At 44.7% G+C, this 24,483-nt stretch overlaps 1 protein-coding gene and 1 pseudogene across 1 annotated transcript in view; both read right to left on the bottom strand.

Moving 5' to 3' along the window:
• Positions 1-24,483, bottom strand: part of Ccdc30 (coiled-coil domain containing 30) — a 151,551-nt gene that overhangs the window by 9,028 nt on the left and 118,040 nt on the right. The window contains exons 10-13 of the mRNA XM_008842840.3: positions 20,344-20,456; positions 8,015-8,156; positions 5,195-5,331; positions 1,010-1,187 (exon numbers count right to left, since the gene is read on the bottom strand). Of these exons, the coding sequence (XP_008841062.1) occupies positions 1,010-1,187; positions 5,195-5,331; positions 8,015-8,156; positions 20,344-20,456 (570 nt within the window). The remainder of the gene's footprint in view (positions 1-1,009; positions 1,188-5,194; positions 5,332-8,014; positions 8,157-20,343; positions 20,457-24,483) is intronic.
• On the bottom strand, positions 15,217-15,952 carry LOC103741912 (annotated as a pseudogene).

Genomic DNA, 24,483 nt, shown 5'->3' with positions numbered 1-24,483 from the left:
GCAAAGGAAAATAGCTTTAGATACTTAAGTGACAATAGAATTTATTCTCATAATTGTTTTAATAGCTTTTGTATAATCCTCATCGCTATTATGTGATATAAAATGTATTTATCAAATCTGTAATCATTATGCCAAAAAATCTGAATTACTGTAATATTTTGTATATTGTTAAAACTGTAACTTTAATTGTAAAAAAAAAAATTTAAAATAAAAAAATAGATAAATGAATAATAAACAGAAATTTAAAAAATCATCTCTGAGGTTTGCACTTCCAAAGGGATGGTCCTCAGATGAGTAGGAAGTTAGGTTTCAGAGGTACAGAAAGAACACATTTTCTCTGAGGGGTTTGGGGCCACCTTTGCCTATTACGAGGGTCTGGAGAGATTCTGTTTGAGATTTCTCCTCCGGAAGAGTCTCTGCAGGGCTCCTAGTGTGAGCCTTCAGTGGGGCCAAGTTCTGATTGCAGCACTCTGGGGAAAAAATCCTTCCAAATATTTTATTATCAGGTTTCAGCCAGTCAAACAGTAAATGTTCCTGGAAGTCTTGCGTGTTTCCCTCTCTCTGCCTTCTTCCTTCCCTCCCTCCCCTTCCTCCCTCCCTCCCTCCTTCCTTCTTTCCCTCCTTCCTTCCTGCCTTCCTTCCTTCCCTTCTTCCTTCCCTCCCTCCCTCCTTCCTTCCCTTTCTTTCCTTCTTTCTTTCTTTTCTTCTCTTTTTCTTCTCTCTCTTTCTTTTTCTTTCTTTCTTGTTCTTTTCAGACAGGATTTTATATTGCTCAAGCTGGCTGCCAGGTAGCTGAAGTTGGCCCTGAACCCTTGATCTTCCTGCTGGGATTACAAGTGTGCCCAGCTCAATCAGAATTTCTGTATCATTACTGAAAATCTCACACTGTGGCCCACTTTTTGCTACCTCTGGGTCTTAGGCCACTGTCCAGATTTTAGAACCAAGTTTGGCAGCATCATTCTTCCCATAATCCACAACAAGTGAAAATGAGTAAACCTCTGGCCTGTACCTGGCGACTAACTACATAAGCAAGAGCTTGAGAGGCATCATGGCTGGCCTTGAGAAGGTTAAGGAAGACTGTGATCCCACTTAGGGACGGTATTGAAGCAGGAGACTGTATCCCTTCAAACATGATGGATACCCATCTTGGGCCTGATTCTGGTCTCACACTGATCTTGTTCTGATTTCTTAGACAGAAGTGGAAACAGTAGCAGCTTCCACTGTCCATTATTCATCAACTGCTGTCCATGCACGGCAAACTACCCATACAGTGAGCTCTGAAAATCACTCCAGTAGCACTCATTTAATCCCTACAACTTCATGAAACGTACACTGTTATGAAGCCCATTTTATAGTTCAGGATACTGAAGCTCAGAACGGAAAAGTACTTGTTTAAGAACAGAGAGGGCTGGAGAGATGGCTCAGTGGTCAAGAGTACTGACTGCTCTTGCAGAGGACCTGGGTTTGTTTCCTAGCACCCACATGGTGGCTAACAACTACCATGTAACTCCAGTTCCAGGGGATCCCACACCCTTTTCTGGCCTCTGCAGGCATCAGGCAGATACTTGGTGTACTTACATACAAGCAGGCAAATAGAATCTTAGAAAAAGACATAAAAATAAAAATGTAGCTGGGCCTGGTAGCACAGGCCTATAGTTCCAGCACTTGGGAGGAAGAGACAGGCAAATAAATCTCTGTGAGTTCAAGGCCAACACGGTCTACATAGTGAACTCCAGGCCAGCTAGGGCTACAGAGAGACTCTGTTTCAAAAAGACCAAACAAACAAATAAACAAACAAAAAATAAAAATAAAAATGTATAGGGCTGATATGCCAAGTCAGGTATTTATTTCTATATTAATTTATTATTTATTTATTATTTATTTATTTATTTATTTATTTTTTGAGATAGGGTCTCATGTCACTCAGGTTGGCTTCAAATTCACTCTGTACTAAGAATGACATTGAACTTCTTTTCCTCTGCTTGCCTCCACTTCCTCAGTGCTGGGATTTTGGGTATGAGCCACTATACCTGGTTTATACGGTGCTAGGGATGGATGGTGTCTGTAGTTTCCTGCATCTACCAACTAAGATAAATCCCCAGCCCCATACCAGATCTTCAATACTTGTAAGTAGGAGCTATTTCCCCTCCCTCCCTCCCTCTCTCCCTCTCTCTCTCCCTCCTTCCCTCCCTCCCTCCCTGTCTTTCTTTCTCTGTTTCAAAACTTTTTATTCCATGGGGCTGGAGAGATGGCTCAACTGTTAAGAACACTGACTGTTCTTGCAGAGGACCCAGGTTCAGTTCCCAGCACCCATATGGTGGCTAACAATCATTTGTAACTCTAGTTCCAGGGGAATCTAAAGCCTTCTTCTGACCTCCGAGGGCACTGCATGACAGGGGTGCACTTACATACATTCAGGCAATACACTCATACATGCTAAAACTTTTTTTATTCCATTTAGTTATTTACTTTGTGTATGTGAGTGGGCAGGGGCATGCCATAGCATACATGTGGAGGTCAGAGGAAAACTTGTGGGAGTCAGCCCTTTCTTTCTACCCTGTGAGTCCCAGGGAATTGAACTCAGATCATCAGGTTTGGCAGCAAGTGCCTCTACTGCTGAGTCATCTTGCTGGCCCCTAATTTTTTTCTATTAATATTTTTTTGTCTTTTTGAGACAGGGTCTCCCTGTGGCCCCAGCTGTCCTGGAACTCACTAAGTAGACCAGGCTGGCCTTGAACTCACTGAGATCCACCTGCCTCTGCCTCCCAAGTGCTGGGACTACAGGCGTGTGCCACCACGCCCAGCTCTATTAATCTTTTTAATGTTCAAAGTAATGGGCTTCACTGTTACATTTCATACATACACAGCATTGTGCTCTGCTCACATTCACCCCTTTATCCTCTCTATCTAATAGTTTAAATTTTTCTTTTTTATTTGACGTATAAGAGCATTTGGCTGCATGTATGTAGTACACCATGTGCATTCCTACAGAGGTCAGAAGAGGGTGTTGGACCCCTGAAACTGGAGTTAAGGACTGTTGTCGGCCCCCATGTGGGTGCTGAAAACCAAACATGAGTCCTTGGCAAAAGTGGCCAGTTCTCTTAACCACTGAGCCATCGTTCCAGACCCATATAACATAGTTTTGACTAGAGATTTCTGTTTGAGTTCTGGCCCTGCCATTTACTAGCTTTGTGACTCTTAGAATATTATAAATCAGGCCAGGCATGGTGGTGCATGCCTTTAATTCCAGCACTCGGGAGGCAGAGGCAGGTGGATCACTGTGAGTTTGAGGACAGCCTGGTCTACATAGCGAGTTCCAGGCCAGCTGGGGCTACAGGGAGCCCGGAAAAGACATATGTATAAAATATAATATATATAAAATGTAAAATAAATCCAAGTCCCAGTTTCCTCAGCCACAAAATGACTATCAGAACCGATGACATAATTTGAAAAGGGCAGTATTTTATGTGGGCTATACAAAGGGGAAAACAGTCAAAGATAACCAGGGACTCTCCAAGTGTCAGAAGGAAATGTGTTAAAAAACAGTAGACATGTGCCGTACTGTGTTCAGGATTGAGGCTGCTGACATTGACCAGGCTGGCTGACTCCCCTAACCATTCTACATCTTGACTTCCTCATCCACAAACCAAGGTTGGCATCAGGATTAAATGGGTAAAGAATCAGCTTAGAACAGGGCCAAACATACAACAAGTACTAAAACAATGTTAATCATTATAGTTATTGTTCCACAGTGCTCATGTGGAGGTCAGAGGACAGCTTATGGGAAATGGTTCTCTACTGCCATGTGGGTCCTAGGAGTGGAACTCAGGTTGTCAGTCTTGGTGGCAAGATCTTTATCCATTGAACCATCCTGTCGGCCTATTTCTTGATTTCTTTTTTATATAATTCATTGTTGGAGTATAGAAATAATTGATTTGGGGGGGTCTTTTTGAGAGAGGGTCTTCCTATAGCCACATTTGGTCTGGAATTCACTACGTAGACCAGGCTGACCTTGAACACACAGAGATCTGCCTGCCTCTGCCTCCTGAATGCTGGGACTAAAGGCGTGTGCCATCATGCCCAGCTTCACTTTAAAAAATTTTATTTGATGTGTATGTGTTTTGCCTGCATGTAAGTGCACCCATACATGCAATGCCCATGGAGATCTGAAGATGGCATCGGATCCCCAGGAACTGGAGTTGCGGTTAGGCGCCATTTGGGTGCTAGGAAGCAAACTTTGGTCCTCTGTAAGAGCAGCCAGTGCTCTTAACCCCTGTTAACTCATCTCCCCAGTCCTTCATTCATTTTTAAAGGAAAAGACAAGTTTATTGAGGACACTGGAAGGAAGCAACGGGCAACTGCAGTAACAGAAGAACTTCCTGCCCCTGACTTTTGCTCTAAGAATTTTTAGTCTGGCCTGGAACTCACTATGAAGCCCAGGTTGGCCTTGAATTCACAGCCATATTCTTGCCTCAGCCTCCCAGGTGCTAGGATTGTATAGAGGAGAGGATGCTTGGGCTAGCCGGTATCTAAACTTTGATCTGCTTTGAATATTTCTCACTAAAAATGAACACACTTGGGGGCCGGAGAGATGGCTCAGCAGTTCAGAGCACTTACTGCTTCCATCTTCTAGAGGACCTAAGTTCGATTTCCAGCATTCATGTCAGGCAGCTCACAACCACCTATAACTCTAGCTCCAAGGGATCTGACCCCCTCTTCTGGACTCCACTGGCACATACATAATTGGCATAGATTCACACAGACACACAGAAACAAAATAATAAAAACAATTCTTTAAAAAATTAACACACTGGTATCCCCTGGGCTTCATAAATTTAAGTCACTTCTATGGCCTATGGTTATTTTTTAGACAAGGTCCCACTCTGTAGCCCTGGCTGCCCTGGAACTCACTATGTAGACCAGGCTGACTTCAAACTCACAGAGATCTACTGCCTCTGTCTCCCAAGTGCTGGGACTGAAGGCATGCATCATCACGCCTGTCCATGATACCCTCTTGGATGTCACAGTGTCTGCCACTGGCATGAACTACTGAAAATGGCAGACAGAAGAACAAGAGTTGCAGGATTGGCCACAGGTCCACAGGTCCACAGGACACTTCCTGGAGCCTCCTCTACCCCGAGTGGGGGGCACGCTCTCTGTGGAGCTCACCAGACCCAGGCACCATTGCACCTACTTGCTCTGGATGGAAGAGAGTGTGGACTTGTTACTGCAGATGAGTTCTTCCTGGTTTGTGACTTGCTCCAGAAGTGTCCTTTTCTCCTGGAGCAGAATGTCATTTTGGGCCATGACCTGGCCCTGGAACGCCTTCTCCTAGGGGTGACCACAGCAGGGGGAAGAATTACACAATGTAAGAGTGTCAGCCTGTGCCCAGAGTTTAATTCACTTCTGTCTTTCCTACCTGAGCCTGTTCCCAGCTGTCTGCTGACATCGGGGTTAGTTATACTAGGTGAATTTTGTTTGGATTTTTTTTCTGGTTGTTTTGAGACAGGCTCTCCCTATAGCCCCAGCTGGCCCAGAACACACTATGTAGACCCAGCTGCCCTCAATCTCACAGAGATGCACCTGCCTCTGCCTCCCAAGTGCTGGGATTAAGAGCCATTTTTCATAGCCCCTGACTTTATTTGTTGTTGGTTTTGTTTATTTTATTCTGACAGGGTCTCCCTAGTCCCAGCCCATCTTGAAGCCACTATGTGGACCAGGCTGTCTCTGCCTCCCAAGAGCTGGAATTAAAGGTGTGTGCAACCACGTGTGTGCCTCTGACCACATTTGTGATGCTCAACATATTTGGTGGAGACTCAGGGCTCTTTTTGTTGGTGTGTTAGCTCCCCAGGATTGGAAGATCAAATTACCATGTTTTAAGTGGTTTTAAACAGCAGAAATTTATTTTCTCACAATTCTACTGGCTTAGAAGTCTGAAATCAGGATGTTGCCTGGGTTAATGCTTTCTGGGGACTCAGAAGGAGGTTCTTCCACCAGTACTGGGGTCAAAGCCAGGGCCTTGTGATGTTAGGCAAGCTCTACTGCTGGGCTATACCCTGAGTGCTTACAGGGAGACTCTGTTCCATGCCTTTCTCCTAGTGCCAAGCAGTTGCCAGTCACCTGCATCTTCTTCGGCTTAGAGACACATCCCTCCCATCTCTTGCCTGTGGCCTTGTGAGGTGTTCCTCATACACTTGTCTGTCTACCCCTCCTCTTGCAAACACTCCAGGCATATTGGACTTAAAATTAATTTTCATCCAGGATGACCTCATTTTAACCAATTGCACCTGCAAAGACCTGATTTCCAAATTGGCAGGTTATATTCTGGGGTTCTAAGTAAGAGACATCAATTTGAGGGTACAATGTTTAACTAAGTACACACAACACACACACACACACACACGCACACAAGGAATGTTATTTTGTTTTTTTAAATTATTATCTTGGGGCTGGAGAGATGGCTCAGCAGTCAAGAGCACTGACTGCTCTTGCAGAGGACCTGGGTTCTATTCCCAGCACCACATGGTGGCTAACAGCCATCCATAACTCCAGTTCTGGGGGAATCCGATGCCTTCTTCTGACCTCTGTGGGCATTGCATGATGCGGATGCACTTACGCACATGCAGGCAATAAAATAAAAATAATACACATACACATAAAATAAAAATAAAGCATTTTTAAAAATTATTTTATTATATATAAAATGTGTGTGTGTGTGTGTGTGTGTGTGTGTGTGTGTGTGTGTGTGTACCAGCAGAGGTAAGAGATGTTGGATCACCCTGGAGCTGGAGTTATAGGCAGTTATAAGCCACCTGATGTGGGTGCTGGGAACTGAACTCAGGTCCTATACCAGAACAGTAAGTACTCTTAACCACTGAGCCATCACTCCAGCTCCAAGAATTTTATTTCCACTTGAAGATGAGACAGTTGTACATTGGCAGTGAAGAATCTTTGGTACCCCATTTAGGTTAGCCACCCCACAAGTTCGACAGGTCTTAGAGAATTCCTCACATTCGGTCTGTGAGGCTGGGATGGGGTGGAGGATAGCTCAGTTGGTAAAGTGCATACCTTGTGTACTGGTTAGTTTTTTGGGGTCTCTTTTGAGACAGGGTGTCCCTGTAGCCCCAGCTGGTCTAGAACTCCATATGTCAACTCAGGCTGGCCTTGAACTCACAGAGATCCTCCTGCCTCTGCATCCCAAATGCTAGGATTAAAGGCGTGTGCTATCACACCCAGCTAATTTTATTGTCAACTTGGCATAACCTAGAATCACCTAGGAAGGGGAGCCTCAGTTAATTTTTCCAGATCAGATTGGTTTGTGGCTATGCCTGTGACAGACTGTCTTGATTGATGATTGAAGTGGGAGGGCCCACTGTGGTATCATCCCTAGGTAGGTGGGTCCAGACTGTACAAGAAAGCTAGTAGAATATAGGCCAGGGAGCAAGTCAGTAAGCAATGTTTCTCCATGGTTTCTGCCTCCAAGTTCTTGCCTCTGGATTCCTGCCTAACTTCCCTCAAAGATGGACTCTGGCTTGGAAGTATAAGATGAAATAAACCCTTTCATCAGCAAGTTATGTTTGGTCATGGTGTTTATCACAGCCACAGAAAGCAAACTGGAACAATTTGTCCCTTGCAAGCACAAGGACCTAAGTTTGATGACCAGAAACCATGTAAAAACACTGGTCATGTGAGGGCTTGTAATCCCAGCGCTGGGGTGGTGGAGGCAGGAGGATGCCTGGGGCTTGCTTGCCAGCCAGTCTAGCCTAATTGGTGAGCTCCAGGCCAAAGAGAGACCCAGTCTCAAAGGAGATGCATGGGTGTTCCTGAGGCTGACATCTGAGGTTGCCTCCATGTGCACCTGCACACACATGTGCATCAAAAAAGAATTCCTCACATCAAAAGATGGAAGATGGTACTGAAATGAAGGCCCAGGCTGTGAAGAGATTGTGAAGAATGGAAAGCTGAGTGGGTGTCCCTACCTGGCTAACCACCACTAGCATTTGTTTTTTCTCACCATTTCAATTTTTTGTTGCAGTTTTCCAGTTTCATCTTCAAGTTCTTTAATCCTCTTATTTCGTATTTCTAATTTATGAACAAACCGGTCCTTGACCCTTTGAAGCTTGGCTTTGTGGTAGTGGTGTTTGTCTTTGCAGTTTCTACAAAAGTAAATTTCAGCATAAGTATGCCGAATAGTTAAAATCTGTTTGGCCTCCCTAAGTGATCTGGCCCGAACATGTACCCTTCCTGGATTTACTCTCCATGCTTATGTCAGGGGCCAGGAACCAGATGTGGATGCTTCTACTGCCTCACACCTCTTGGCCATATGTGGGGAACCCCCTGTATTCAGCCCCACAGGCTCGTCTCTGGCTTACCTTGGTCTGAACTGATGGGAATGGCATAGGTTTAAGCATCTGAGTTTAATTAGGAAACTCCTTGACTTTGGATCCCTGATATATGAATTCAGAATCCTGTCCCACTGATTAGGCCTATTAGTTGCAATTTCTTTGTTTCTAAGGATACTTTTTTTGAAAATTTGTATTTTTATTTATATGTATATGGGTGCCTGCAGAGACCAGAAGAGGACATTAGATTCCCTGGAACTGGAGTTATGAGCAAGTCACCCAATGTGAGTGCTGGGAACTGAACTCGGGTCTTCTTAAGTGCTGAGCTGTCTCCCCAGCCCCCACTGGCTGTTCTCAAACAGTGATATCATCACTTTAATCTTGTCCAGTTTCCAGATGATTAGGCCTGTTCACAGTCCTTGTATTGAGTCTAGAATTGTAGATACCACTTCTATACAGATGCCTGCTTGAGACTCTTAACTCTGAGACTGCTGCTGACATAACTTACTGCCAGCTGGCACGTGGAAAGATGCTTAGCCAGTAAGGAGATGCAGAAAAAGAACATAACATTGCACATCCACGAGGGTGGCTAGAATGAAAAGACATAGCAAGTGCTAGGAAGGATGTGGAGATCCCTCTACAGTGCAAAGAGGAATGTAAAATGACCATTACCTAGGACCTTTGAATGGTTAAATGCAGGGTTGTCACATAACCCAGCAATTCCACTCTTAGGCACATACTTGGTAAGAGACATAAAAACATTCATTGACACGGGGTGTGGTGGCACATGCCTTTAATCCCAGCCCCTGGGAGGCAGAGGCAGGCAGATCTCTGTGAGTTTGAGGCCAGCCTTTTCTCCATAGTGAGTTCCAGGCTAGCTGGGGCTACCGAGAGACCCTGTCTCAAAAATACCGAAACAAACAAACAACAAACAAAAAACATTCATTGACACAAACACCTATACACAATGTTCTTGGTAAGCATTATTTGTGACAGCCAAAGGTAGCGATAACACAAATTTCCACCAACTGTTGAGTGAATAAACCATAATAGTGTCATATAATGGACTATGAGCTATAAAAAAGAATGAAGGGGCTGGAGAGATGGCTCAGCAGTTAAGAGCACTTGCTGCTCTTTCAGAGAACCCGGGTTCAATTACCAGCACCTACATGGCGACTAACAATCATCCATAACTCCAGATCCAGGGGAATCTGTTGCCCTTTTCTGACTCTGTGGGCATCGCATGACACGGATGCACTTACATGCATGAAGGCAATATACTCATACACGTAAAATAAAAGTAATAAAACAAGCCAGGTGTGGTAGCACGCGCCTTTAGTCTCAGCACTCGGGAGGCAGGGCAGGCAGATCTCTATGAATTCAAGGCCAGCCTGGTCTACATAGTGAGTTCCAGGCCAGCTGGGCCTACAAGGAGACCCTGTCTCAGAAAGACTGAAAGAAAAAAAAGTAATAAAATATTGAAAAAAGTCACAAGAGACCGAGTATCATAGACTTCTACTAGTATGAAATGCCCACAGTAGGAGAGAATAGAGGGGAAGAAGCAATAGTTTCCTAGGGCTTGGGTTAGGGAGGGCATTAGAGACAGGGAACAAGTGGTCTCTGATTCTTTTTTTCCTTCTCCTTCTCAGTGCTGGGGATCTAACCCAGGCTACCCCATTCTAAACATGCACTCTACGACTGAGCTACACACCCGCCCCTTCCTCTGTGTCTCCTTCAGGTCTTTTCTGTCTATAAAACCAAATTTCCTCCTTGGCTCACTGGTACACTTAATTATTCATTCTAGTCTCTGGAAAGAAATGTTGCCTGATTATTTTCTAGAGTAGAAAATAAAGCCAATTAAGTTTTTAAAAGTGATGACTATGGTCCCAGCACTTGGGTCCAGCCTGGGCTACATAGTAAGACCCTGTCAGGGGGACAAAAAAAGAAAGCTCTTTAGGCTAAATTGTTATAATTTTGTCCTTTGATAAACCTATTAGGCCTGATAACCCGGAATCATTCTATACCAGGAGTTCTCAGCTTCTGCACGTGTTGACGTGGGACAGATAATTACTTGCTGTAGAAGGCTTGTGTACCGTGCATTATGGGATGCTTAGTAGCATCCTGGTCTCTACACCAAAGGCACAGCAGCACCTCCTAAGGGGTAAAACCAAAATTGTTTCCAGACATTGCCATGTGCCATTTTGCTCTAGACGGCTTCGATAGTGAAAAATAGATATTTGATTTTGTCCCAATTATCTGAAAAAAAAAATTCCTCTTGGATATGAAAGCGGAAGGGAGACCTATTAGGGGGTGTCCCGGGGTAGTGAGAGGAGGGAGATGTTGAGAGGTATAATCAAGGTGCATTGTATATACATGTATGAAATTGTCAAAGGATAAACAAAACGACCACCTCCTAAAACTCTTGGACTCTCATTTGGTATGTTTTTTTTTTTTCTGTTTTTTTCTTATGTATCTTTTTGAGACAGGCTCTTCCTGTAGCCCCAGCTGGCCTGGAACTCATTATAGAGACCATGCTGGCCTCTATCCCACAGAGATCTGCCTGCCTCTGTTACCCAATTGCTGGGACTAAGGTGCGCACCACCATGCCCAGTGCTAAGTGTCTTTTGTCTGTTGGAGGTTCCTAGATCGCTTTAGGATGGGGACTGGCCCCAGGAAAGACTAAGGCATAATTACAGGCCTGGGACTTTTGACTCTATCACCCAGTGTGATGGAAGAGAGAGGCAGAGGGTGGAGTGAGTTGATCACTGATAACAAGGATTTTATCACAGAGCTTCCATAAAACTCAACAGCACTTGGTTCTTGTGGATGGCAGAATGCACAGCTGCCTGGAGGATGGTGCGCCTAGAGAGGTGTGGAAACTGTTACCCTTTCCATGTGCCTTGCTAGGCATCTATTCCATCTGGATGTTTGACGGTATCATTTGCAACATCCTTGCTAATAACTGGGTAAATGTGTCTCAGTGAGTCCTGTCAGCTGTTCCAGTAAATTAACTGAACCTGAAGAGAGGAGCTATAGAACCCTCATTTAAGAGCCAGCCAGTCAGTGACGTGCACAGCTGGGTCTACAGGCATGAGCCACCATGCCTGGCCTGTTGGTTGGGAATACTTAAGTGCTGCCACATAACCTTGCTTGGGGGAAGCCAGTGTCCACAGCACCTTACTGGGAGAAAGTGCCTGAAACTTGCTTGCATCTTGTCTCTACTGGACTCTGTTGTCCTTTTCTTTTGCTCTATTTAGTATCTGCACTGTAACAAACTCTAACTGTACATAGAACTGCTTTTCTTTCTATTTTTGAGAAAGGGTCTCCCTGTAGCCCCAGCTGGCCTGGAACTCATTATGTAGACCAGGCTGGCCTTGAACTCACAGAGACCCACCTGCCTCTACCTCTTGAGTGCTGGGATTAAAGGTGTGTACCACCATGCCCAGCATAGTTCTATGAGTTGATCTAGGAAGGTTACAGATTCCTGACAGAAGGAAGTTATTCTATCTCTAGGGAAGAAACACCCTGACTGTGACAGTGGATGCTTCTTTGGGAGATGTCCTTTGTAGAGTTAATTTTCTCCCTTTCCCTGGCATCCTAAACTCTAAAGAAAACAGACATTTGAGTTAGGCTTGGTGCCACAGGCTTGTAATCCCAGTAATGAGAGAAGCTAAGGCAGGATGATTTAAATCTCAAGGACTGCCTGGGCTATAGGATGAGTTTAAGGCCAGTGTGGAACTTAGTAAGATCCTATACCTAGATAATTAAAAAAAATAATTTTTAGCTGGGAGTGGTAGCACACACCTTTAACCCCAGCACTCGGGAGGCAGAGGCAGGCAGATCTCTGTGAGTTCAAGCCTGGTCTACATAGTGAGTTCCAGGACAGCTGGGGCTACAGGGAGACCCTGTCTCAAAAAGACCAAAAAAATTTTTTTAAATGGATTGGGGATGTAGCTCACTGATACAGTGCTTACTTAACATGTATGAGGTCCTAGGTTTAGTTCCTACCTAAGACAAGAGAAAGAGAGAGAGGGAAAGAGAGAGAGAGAGAGGGAGAGAAAGAGAGGGAGAGAGAGGGAGAGAGACAGAGAGAGATTTGTAGAATGCAGAGCATCTGGTGACCTTGAGAAAACAACAGAATAACACCCTTATTCCTAGTCTACACTCAACTAACACCTAGTCTACACTCAGCTAACACCTAGTCTACACTCAACTAACACCTAGTCTACACTCTGCTAACACCTAGTCTACACTCAACTAACACCAAGCACGTAAATTGTTGTGATGCTTAACTGGAAGAAAGCAATATATTTGTTTAAAGAGTTGTACGAACTAGCACCCTGGAGATCAAGGTCAAATGTTTAGCCAGAATTAAAAAAAAAAGAAAGAGGAAAAGACAGACACATGCCCTGAAAGAGGGATGATAAAGCCTGGTCTTCTGTCCCATGGTTTCTGCACCTCTTCTCCCTTCCTGTAGCATGTAAGGCTTTTCATGAGCCTGAGTTCCCTAAGATGGTCTTCGGGGGGGGGGGTGCAATTGCTCCCAATATTTTCAGGGGGCCAACTCTTAAACCTGATTAACTGCCTACCAACTCTCATCTTCAGACTATTGAGTTTTGAGCAGGAAGTTTAAGTCCAGTCTGGGCTACATAGTAAGACCTTGTCAGGGGACAAAAAAGAAAGCTCTCTTTAAAATGTTTTATTTATTATTTTTATTTTCCATGTATAGGTGTATTGTCTGCATGTGTGTAAGTGCACCTCTAGAATTGGAGTTACAAGAGGTCGTTAGCCACCATATGGGTGCTGGGAACTGAACCCAGGTCCTCTGCAAGAACAGACAGTGCTGTTAACCACTGAGCCATCTCTCCAGTCCCCAAAAGAAAGCTCTTTAAACTAAATTGGCTATGGCAACATAATTCCCAACCCTGTAATCATCCCACTGTAGCCCACTGCTACACCAGCAAAGATGGGCAAATAGGTGTCACTGACATCTCCTAATGAGATATCTTGCTTTGTACAGGAACTAGGAGCCAGACGGGATGGGAAGAAGGAAGCACTTACCTATGTGCTTATTTTAGATAACTGGGATCAGAGAGTCACTCCAAGAGTCCTATGCCCTTCTACATTTTATCTTACTCTTGAATGTGTCTTCATAAAACGATCCTCATTTTCCAAATAGTCACCCCCTCATTCCTATTTTCTGAGTACACATCAAAAATCATATGCGTGTTTTCCCACGTCATTAATTTAGCTGATAGCCAGATACCAAGCTGAGAAGTTTGGAGGCCACAAGCCAGCGGCATGCATACTAGGCCATGCTACAGCTTGTTAGAGCATGTGATGGTGACTGACTTCTGAGTGTCCCTAATTCTAATTCTCCTTTGAAAAACTTATAAACATTTATTTATTTACTTAACATGTATGAGGTACTAGGTTTAGTTCCTAAGACGAGAGAGAGAGAGAGAGAGAGAGATTTGTGCCCACACATACACACACACTATTTGTGTGTGTATGTGTGGGCATGCATACCACATCACATGTGGAGGTCAGAGAACAACTTGCTGGAGAAGGTTCTGTCCTTCCACCATGTGGGTTCCATGGATGGAACTCAGGTTGTCAGGTTTTGTGACAAGTGCCTTCGCTGGCTGAGCCATCTCGCTGACCCCAGATTATTCTTTGCTATTATAGAACCCATGGGTGCCACTTCCCCGGGCTCTGTCCAGCAGAGCCCAGTAAAAACGACCACCATCAATGGCCGGTTCAAACTTCTTCTCTCTTTTTTATTGCCCGGTTCCATCCCCTTTTATCTCCTTCTCCCTCCAATCACACCACATTCCGTAGGATGCACGAGCCAGATCGCTAGACAGGATTGGTCGGGACACTCTGTCCCCGAGCCCTTGTGCCAGCAGCCACGCTTTTCTTCACTGCTGCGCATGCGCCATTAACTCATCATGGGGCTTGGCAGGGTGCCCGGGCGCCATCTTGGGCACTCCCGCATGGGCCCGCTCTCCACACATGGGTTTGGGCTGAGCAATGGATTGCTTAGTATAGGAACTATACTTGTTTTTCTCATAGTTTTTTTTTTCTAGTATTCCTTGCAGCTACATAAATCCATCCAAGTTCTAGTCAACAGAATGTGAGGGGAAAATAGGGTGTCCTACGAGAAGCTGGCATGCCCTTGCCTTCTCCTTCTTTCTGCTTCGTGGCCGGAATGTGGATGTCCTGGCTAATGATTCCAGACTATGTGGATCAGCTCTGCAGACGAAGATGAAGATGCTGGAGCAACAACCAAACAGAAGCCTCGGCTTCTGATGCATTGCGATCCCATGCCAATCTCAGTCTGCCTTTGTCTTCACTGTCAGATAAGAAAGAACCTTTTCCAGGCTGGCCGTGGTGGCACATGCCTTTAGTTCCAACACTTGGGAGGCAGAGGCAGGGGAAACTCTGTGAGTTCGAGGCCAGCCTGGTCTACATAGTGAATTCCAGACAGGGCTAGCTGGAGCTACAGGAGACCCTGTCTCAAAAAAGACCAAAACAAACCAGACTCTTTTCCTACCCCCACTTCATCCTGACCCTTTTTTGATGCTTTGAGACAAGTCTCACTATATAGCCTGAGCTGGCTTAGAGCTCACTGTGTAGCCCAGACAGGCTTCAAATTCATAATTCTCCTGCCAGACTCCCCGTGCTGGGACTACAGGCATGTGCCACCATGCCCAACTTTGCATCTTCTGTTTCAAAGCCATTATGTGTACACATATTCATGTATGTGCATATATATGTTCACATGTGTGCATGTGTGTGTGAAGATATGCACACATATATGTGAGTGTATGTAAGAGGCCAGAAATCAATGCCTGTCTTCCTCAGTTGCTCTCCTTATTTGTTTATTTAGCTTTCATTAAAGACCATTATTTATTGTTTATGAAAAAGTGCCCCAACATACACAGAAATTTCCCAATTATGGTAACTAAAAACCACTCCTGCCCCCCTCATGTCCACAACAACATTCAATCTACATTGGTTTAATCTTGAAGTACAATCCAGTAAGACTGAAGACTAAACATTTCAGGTCCAGAACAAGATAATAAAACACTCCCTTCTCGATCCTTAGACCAATAAGGGAACTAATGTTTGATGTTGTGAAAGAAACGTGTTCATCTCCAATGACGATTTCAAGCTCTTGCCAGCCTACTCTGTCAGGAGGGGCCATAGAGCATCATCTTCCTTGGTAATTTCACTGTCATCAATAATTCTTAGTTCTTCCATCACACTTTTATGTACATAGCCTCTTTTCTGATCATAACATCATTTTTTTGGGGGGGGGTCTTTTTGAGACAGAGTCTCCCTGTAGCCCCAGCTGTCCTGGAACTCACTATGTAGACCAGGCTGGCCTTGAACTCACAGAGATCTGCCTGCCTCTGCCTCCAGAGTGCTGGGATTAAAAGTGTGCACCACCACGCCTGGCCCCATACCATCACTTTTGTAATTGCTGTTGTTGGCATAGCTCAATTTCCTGTCAGGTCTTGGGAACTCAAACTCCAGGAACTCATAACTGAACTTTCTTTGTGGTCCATGTAGTAACCCAGGTAAAAGTCTCCATGGCTCTCAAGAGACAATCAAGATTGAACTGCAAGAACAGACCACACTGCTGCGGTCTGCACCTTATACTGACGTCCTCGATCTTATTTTTTGAGACAGGGTCTCTCTCTGAGCTTGGAGTTCACCCATGTGACTGGGCTGGGTGGCCGTTGAGCTCCAGGACCTGTTTGTCTTCTCTTCACCCTCAGTGCTGGGGTTACAGGCTTTGTACACGGACTCTGGGGATTTGAACACAGGTCGTCATCTGACTTTACCAACTGAATCATCTCCTTGGCCCCCAAAGCCATTTTTATTCAGTTTCTAGTACAATATCCTAACTAACAGAGTTCACTATAGATGATTGCTTTCATAAACTCGTCACAGACCCATTTTGATCTGTGGCCCTTGCATAGCAACTACTCCATAAGGTGAGGCTCACTTTTGTAAATTGTGCTCAGTTACCGTTGCTATGACTTACAGTCTTTTTTTTTTTTGGTCTTTTTGAGACAGGGTTTCCCTGTAGCCCCAGTTAGTCTGGAGCTCACTATGTAGACCAAGCTGGCCTTGAACTCACAGAGATCTGCCTGCCTCTGCCTCCCAAGTCCTGGGACTACAGGCATGCGCCTCCACACCTGGTGACTTAGAGTATAAGATGTTTTGTCTCATAAATGAACTCTTCTTTCTGGGGGGAGTGCTTGGTAAAGGCTCGCCTTGCATTGTCAGCATCCTGAAGAGTGGATGTGGAGCAGCTCACGGTGCTCACACCCACCTATCAGCCTTGAAGTTTTCCAGGTGTTCACAGTGGCTCTGACAGATTTTTTTTTTTTTTTTTGAGACAGGGTCTCATTATGTGGCCCACGCTGATCTCAAATGCCTAATGTCCCTGCATCTACCTCCTAAGTGCTGGGATTACAGGTGTGTGCCACCACATCCAGCTAAAATCATGGTAGCTTTAAAAAAAATGTTTTGTGTCATGTCACCCAGGCTGGCCTCAAACTTGGCTATATACCCAAAGCTGATCTTAAACTCCTGATCCTCCTGCCTCTACCACCCAACCACTGGGATTACAGGTATGCAGTACCACAGAGTAAGGCTTTGACATCTTTTGACGCACAATGCATACTTCTAGAATTTCTTCTACCTATCCTATACCTATCCTATTAAAATCTACTCTTCAGCTTCCCATACCAATGAGTTGCTGTCTTACCATTCAGATTATTTTAAAGTTTAAATTTTTTGGGGGGGGTCTTTTTGAGACAGGAACTCCCTGTAGCCCTAGTTACAGGGAGGAACTCACTTTGTACACAAGGCTGGCCTTGAACTCACAGAGAACCTGCCTTTGCCTCCCAAGTGCTGGGACTAAAGGCATGTGCCACCACACCTGGCTTAAAACTTTATTTTTTAAAGGAAGAGAATAAATTATAGAAAAATTGGGAAAATAGCCAATTCTCAATATGATCAGTATTATATTACTGTTTTTCTTCTAGATTTCTTTTTCCCTTTTAGAGACAGGTTCTCCCTGTAGTGGGGCTGCTGGCCTGGAACTCACTATGTAGACCAGGCTGGCCTTGAACTCACAGAGATCCACCTGCCTCTGCCTCCTGAGCACTGGCACTATACCCAGCTTCTTCTAGTTTTTAAAAAATTATGTATGTGTGTCTGTATGTGGGTTTGTCTTAAGAGAAGCTGGCATGCCCTTGCCTTCTCCTTCTTCCTGCTTCTTGGCTGGAATGTGGATGTCAGCAAATTAGTGCAGTGCTCATGGAGGATAGAAGAGGGCCTTGAAGCCCCTGGAGCTGGAGTTACAGGTGGTTATGAACTGCCCAGTATGGATGCTTGGAACTGAACCCAGGTCCTCTGGAAGAGCAGTATATACTCTTAACCACTGAACCATCTCTCCAGCCTCCTCTGTTTTTTTTTTTTTTTTTTTTAAATAAGCATCCTTTTTTTGTTTGGTTGGTCTTGTGTTTTGTTTTGACAATGTCTCCCTGTAGCCCCAGCTGGCCTAGAACTTCCTATTGTAGACCAGGCTTGCCACCATCTCACACAGATCTGCCTGCCTCTGCCTCCTGAGGTACCGGGATTAAAGGCATGTACCACCACATCTGGCTTAAATATGCTTTTTTAAACACTGTATTAATTAAAATTTTTCTCTTCTAGGGGCTGGAAAGATGGCTCAGTGGTTAAGAGCACTAGCTGCTCTTGAAGAGTACCTGGGTTCGATTCCCAGCACCCACATGGCAGCTAAAAACCATCTGTAACTCCAGTTCCAGGGGAATCCGACACCCTCTTCTGACCTCTGTAGGCATTGTACAACATGGTACACATACAGCAGGAACACACTCAAACAAATAAAAAATAATAAAACAAAATATTTCTCTTCTACTCTTAATTCTTCGCATCCCCAGAGTTTTATCTAGTGTTCCTGGTCACTGTCCTTTACAGATTTATGCTCCATTAGGTGGGTGTATCTATTACACATCGCTTAACTGGCCTCCTAGCTTTCGACATCTATGTTTCTCTCTGTAGTGAGTGCTAAGTGTGGTGTGACGGCTACAGGATGCAGTACAGCCAGGCAGCACTCGCAGCCTTCCTTTGCCATTGCTGGCTATTTGTCACAGGAACTGGCTTGTCTGAATTTCTATTGGTCAGTTTGCTTAGAGAATGTGTATTTTCTGTTTACTCTGACTTTGTTTACTAGAATCACGAGGCAGCACAAGACTTACACATTTAGGGACAATTTTTAGCTTGTATTTAAGTAAAACCAGATTGTCTATTACTTTGATTTCAAGAAGGCAAAGAATGTGTTCCTTTGCAATGGTGGCCAGGAGAACACGTAAAAATGAGCTTTATCTGTAAAGGTCAGCTCTGGGGTCAGGGAAATGAAAACCAAATGAACCCAGAGTTTTGACAGCTCCTTTCATTCTCCTTCATAATCTGTAGTATTCAACTTTGGATACACATAGAGTCACATGGCAATGCTTTGGAAAAATATTGATTTATAGACCCCATGCCCACAGGTTTTGATTAAATGCATCTATGTTAGGACCCAGGCACATGTAGCCAGAGTTGGCTTCATTTTCCTAAAGGCCATGCATAAATGACATGGAAATATTCCACCTCATTGGCCATCAGAAACAAAAATTCAAAACACAATGGCAAGTTCTGGCTGTACACACACATGAAAATAATGGAATATGTTGAGTGAAAGAAGACACACAAAGCATGCAGAGTGAGCCTATTTAGATGGCATTTTAGAAAAGGCAGACATCAGGACAACGGGTGCCTGGAGGAAGGTACAGGAGCTGCGGACTGAATGCTAACTGGCAGGAGAGGCTCCCCCTGGAGCCCCAGCGGGCCTGCAACTCACTGCGTAGACCAGGCTGGCCTCCATCCCACAGAGATCCTCCTGCCTGTCTCCTGCGTGCTGGGGCTAAAGGTGTGTACCACCATGTCCTGCTTCAGGAGAAACTTTTAAGGAGTAGTGGACAAGTTCCACATCTTGATTGCGTTGGGAGTTATGTTACATGCATATACAAGTTTGTCAAAACTTATAGAATTGCACGTTAGTTTTTTTGTTTGTTTGTTTGGTTTTTTTTTGCATTGTATGTAAATTATACCTAAATCAAACCCAAGGATACTGGAGGAAATTTTCACCAAGGTGGCCTCCTTCCTCAATCAGTGCAAATGAGGATGGAGGGAGACCTCGACTCTTCCACAATGGCTGCTGTGGTGAGGTGCTTCTGTTTGCCAGTACATTTAAGATGCATAAATTCTAGTCAATCATCAGACCACTAAGTAATTCCAGCAGGCCAGAGCTAGCCCAAGCTGTTCTGCCACTTTCCTGCTTGCTTCGCCTTTTACCTGGCTTGGCACTGCCTGCTGGCCAGAGCATGAAACACAGTGATTTAAACAATGTATCTTGGGAACTACAGGTCCAGGAAGTCCTGTGGCTGTTTGTACCAGCATGCTGGCATCGTTCATTGGTAGCAGTAAGAAGGAGCTGGTGCCTGGTCTTGGGGAGGCCCCAGGAAGTCTCTGCTCGAGAGGTGGGTGACATGGCAGGTTATGTGACTGGCAAAGACTCAGCTGAGACTTCTGGGCTCCCTGATTCTGAGATCCAGAACATGTGGTCCAGGCTGAAGAAAGATTGTGAGGGAAAAAACCCTGAAGACAGTGAGAGTGACCCTGTGAAACCAAGTTCCACACAAACAGCTCAATAAATGGTACATCTCCCTCCCTGGTAAGAAATTGGGCCCCGTGTGTCCCTTGGAAAAGCCCCATGTAGATGGGATGTCTGAGAAGCCATGCTGATGGCCTTGAGGGGTGGCTTCAGTGTGATTGCTCCACCAGGGGCTGCTTGCAGGGAACAGCTTCCCTCCCCGCCATGTCATGTTGGTCCACAGGGAACTTGCTTTGCTACCTCACATGTTCATCGAGGTGCTCCAAAAATCGCTCACGTTCCTGCCACAGAGCTTCTTTCTCTTGTTGTAGCCCAGACAGCTTCTCTGACAACTCCTGGTTGCTCTTGATGTGCTGAAAAACGTTAAGAAATGAGAATGATCTGCTGGTAAATGTATGATACACAGACAATGAAACAGACCAGTCACTCTTGCTTCTGAGTTCAGAGTAACTCCCCCATCCCTGCTCACCCACAACCTCTGAAACCTGGTTGCTACTCTCCCTAACCCTAGGCTTCCCAAAAACTCTGTAAACAACTTTATTAAAAGCTTGTAGTATTATGATGTAGATTTCTTTGGTTTTATTTTTTTTTCTTTTTAAAAAATTTTCAATTATTAATTTTATTTTATTTAATGTGTGTGACTGTTACACTTGCATGTATGCAAGTGCACCCGTGTCCTGCAGTACCCACAAAGGCCATAAGAAAGGGTCAGATCTCATGGAACCAGAGTTCTAAACAGTTTTTAGTAGCCATGTGGGTGCTGGGATTCAAACCCAGGTCTTCTGCAAGAGCAGCTAGTGCTCTTAACCACCAAGCCATCACTCCAGTCCTTGGTTTTCTTTCTTTCTCTTTCTTTCTTTCTTTTTTTTCTTTCTCTCTCTCTTTCTGTCTTTCTCTCTCTCTTTCTTTCAATTTATTTAATTTTATGTGTATGTATGAGTGTTGTGCCTGCATGTGTATAAGTGCACCCATGTGGTACAGTGCTTGCGGAGGGCAGAAGAGGGGGTCAGAGCCCCTGGAACTGGAGTTACCAATGGTTGTTAGTTGCCATGTGGGTGCTGGCATTTGAACCCATGTCTTCTGTAAGAAGTCAGTGTTCTTAACCACTGAGTCATCTCTCCAGCCCCCCATTTTTTCTTTTTAAAAATTACATTTATTTGTATGTGTACCATGCACACGTACATGCATGCAAATGGCACACATGTGAAGATCCAATCCAGGACATCAGGCTAGGCTGTGAGTGTTTACCTAGTGAGCCATCTCACCAGCCTCAGACTTTTGGGTTTCAAACATGGCTCCTATCTTTTGCAGGAACGTCATGCACTCCTAGCTCAGGACGCTTGAGCTCGGTAGGGCAGTCTGGGTGCTGACCAGACTCCAGGTCCTCTTGCCTTCTCCCTGACTGGGACTGGAGGTCTGAGGCTATCTCTCTTCAAACTTGGAATGAGATTTTCAACCTGCAGCTCTCAGCTTACTCATGAGTCATGAACGAGAATAAAAAGTGAATTGTTTCTTCTAGTTTCAACTCTGTAATTTTTTTTGTGGTGGAATAATGCATAAAAATGTAATTGACAGTGAAAGTGTAAAGGCCCAAGTGAAGCTCCGGGATTTCAGAGCCTGCACCCTAACTGTACAGAGTTTATGGAAATGTGTAGTCGGGGACTGGGCAGGTGCTTGACGGCCACCTTAACGTAGCTGTGTGATGTCTTTATTTGTGAGTTCATTACAGTAAATTGACTTTTATTAAAAAATAAAAAACATGGCCCCTGGCTTATAACTCCCTTCTGAAGGTGGATGTTAGAAACTGCAATCTTGTCCTGCCCTTTAGCTGGTCATAAAGATTCTCTGACCTACCTTGTCTGATGAGGGGCATAAGATGTTCATTACAGTGAGATCCTGCCTAGTACCCTGGAGGAAGGAATACTAGAGAGGCCAAGAAGAATCAGAATAGACAGGCCTTGCTGGGTTTCCTCAGTCCATGAGAAACCATGTCTATGCCTGAGGTCTTCATAGCAACCCCAAAGGACAGGGGCTGACAAGCCTTTGGATACAGGCTTGCAGAAAAGTGAACAGGTACTCATGCAAGGGCTAGGAGGTTGTCACCCCCAAGCCTACAGACAGGACCGTTCCCTACCGTGCCCTATGTCTCTTTATCTGACTGCTTATTTCTATTCTTTAAAATACCCTTTGTAATAAACCAGGATATTTAGTGTAGTGTTTTCCTGAATTTCATGAGCATTCTAGCAAAGTAATCAAATCCGGGGTGTGTGTGAAAACCCCAGTTTATTTCTGATTTGTGAGAAATTCCACAGGCTAAAGGTATAGCTCAGTTGATAGAGTGCTTGCCTAGCACGCAAAAAGTCTTGAGTTTGATTCCCAGCCCTGCATATAACTGTGAGTGGTGGCACTCACCTGCAATCCCAGCAACTGGGAGGTAGAGACAAGAGGATTAGAAGTTCAAGATCATTCTCAGCTACATAGGAAGCAACCCAGAGCTACATGATACCCTGTCTCAAAAGAATAAACAAAAAGAAAAGAAAAAAATAATTCCCGAGTCCCAGACTTGCTGTTGGGGGACCCTAACTCGAGGTCTCATTCTGTCTCAAGGTCAATTTTATCACGATTAAATTAAATTAGAAGATCTGGAATCTGGCATTCACTGCTGAGGCATGGCTGGTGGGGAGAACCTCCCCCCCCCCCCCGGCCCCCAGCTCTGAGGTCACAGGAGCCTCCTTGTTGATTGGTGTGGTGTGAGAGGAGAGGAAAAAAGAGGCAGTTTGCCTTTCTATAACACAAATACACAAAACAAAAGAAATTCTCTTGCCTTTACCTGGACTGACAAGGCATTTGGTTCTACAAGTGGCTGAGGGGACTGGAACTGGCAATCTGAGCTGTCTAGATTTGAAGATCTGGACTGAGTAGTCCTTACCAGAATGCTTGAGAGAAGAAGTATTTCGGATTTTTATGTTTTTCAGATTTTGGAATATTTGCATTATGTTTACATATCTCAATATTTACATAATGATTTATCTTGGAAATGAAACCCAAGGTCTAACACAAAATTCACTTATGTCTCATACCTACCTTATTCACACAGCTTGGAAGTAATGTTAGATGATTTTTTTTTGCATCTGCATTTGGATAGTGGCCCACCACATGAGGTCAGGTGAACTGTCCACTTGAGGTGCATGTCAGCACTCAAATAATTTCCAACTTATTTTTGAGACAAGGTCTTGCTGTGTTGCTCAGCCTGGCCTTGAACTCCTGTGCACAAAATACTTCTCCTGCCTCAGCCTACCAAGCAGCTGGGACTACAGGCACGTGGCACCATGTCCAGCTCCAGAAGTTTCAGATGGGAGCATTTTGGATTTCTGAGTTTTAGGTTAGGGATCCTCAATGAGCCTGTAGTATGATTTCATCACAACTACTACTAACAACAGGAAAAGGAGTTTATCAGATTAGCAGTTAATAGTTACCCTGTAGGATCCATGTAAAGAAAGCAAGATGGCTCAGCAGGTGAAGGCGTTTGCCACCAAGCTGCCGACTCCTGTAAGACGTCCTCTGCCCTCCACATGCAGCCTTGGACATGCGCACACACACACTTTTTCCTTCTTTTTTTTTTGTCTCTTTTGAGACAGGGTCTCCCTGTAGCCCCAGCTGTCCTGGAACTCACTATGTCGACCAGGCTGGCCTTGAACTCACAGAGATCCATCTGCCTCTGCCTCCCAAGTGCTGGGATTAAAGGCATGCGCCACCACGTCCAGCCTATTTCTTTATTTTATATGTATGTGTGTGTCTGTATGTGTACCATGTGCATGCAGTGCCCAGAGTTCAGAAGAGGGCGACGGATTTCCTGGAAGCGGAGTTACAAGCTGTTGTGAGCCACCCTGTTTGGGGGCTGGAAACTGAACTTGGGTCCCCTGAAGGAGAAGCAAGTACTCTTGACCCTTGAGTCATCTCTCTAGCCCCTAAATAAATAAAATTTTTTAATATTTATTTTTTGATACCAGGTCTCCCTGAAACCCCAGCTGACTGGAACTCGCTGTGTAGAACAGGCCGGCTTTGATCTCACAGAGATCCACCTGCTTCTTCCTCTAGAGTGCTGGGGTTGAAGGCCTGTGCCACAGTATCCAGCAGATGACTATTTTGAAAGGAAAGGAAGAGGGGGCCGGACAGATGGTTCAGTGGTTAGGAGCAGCTGCTGCTTTTACAGAGGACCAGAGTTCTGTTCCCAGCACCCACATGGCAGCTAACAATCATTTGTAACTCCGTTTTCAGGGGATACAATGCCCTCTTCTGGCCTCCGTGGCCACTGCATGTACATGGTGCACTTACAGGCAAAACACTCATACACATGAAATAAAAATAAATAAAATCTTT

This window comes from Nannospalax galili, unplaced genomic scaffold (assembly GCF_000622305.1).
Source record: "Nannospalax galili isolate Female #2095 unplaced genomic scaffold, S.galili_v1.0 scaffold1480, whole genome shotgun sequence".
Lineage (NCBI taxonomy): Eukaryota > Metazoa > Chordata > Mammalia > Rodentia > Spalacidae > Nannospalax > Nannospalax galili.
The sequence above is the reverse complement of the archived record's forward strand: the minus strand, read 5'-3'. Positions and strand labels throughout refer to the sequence as shown.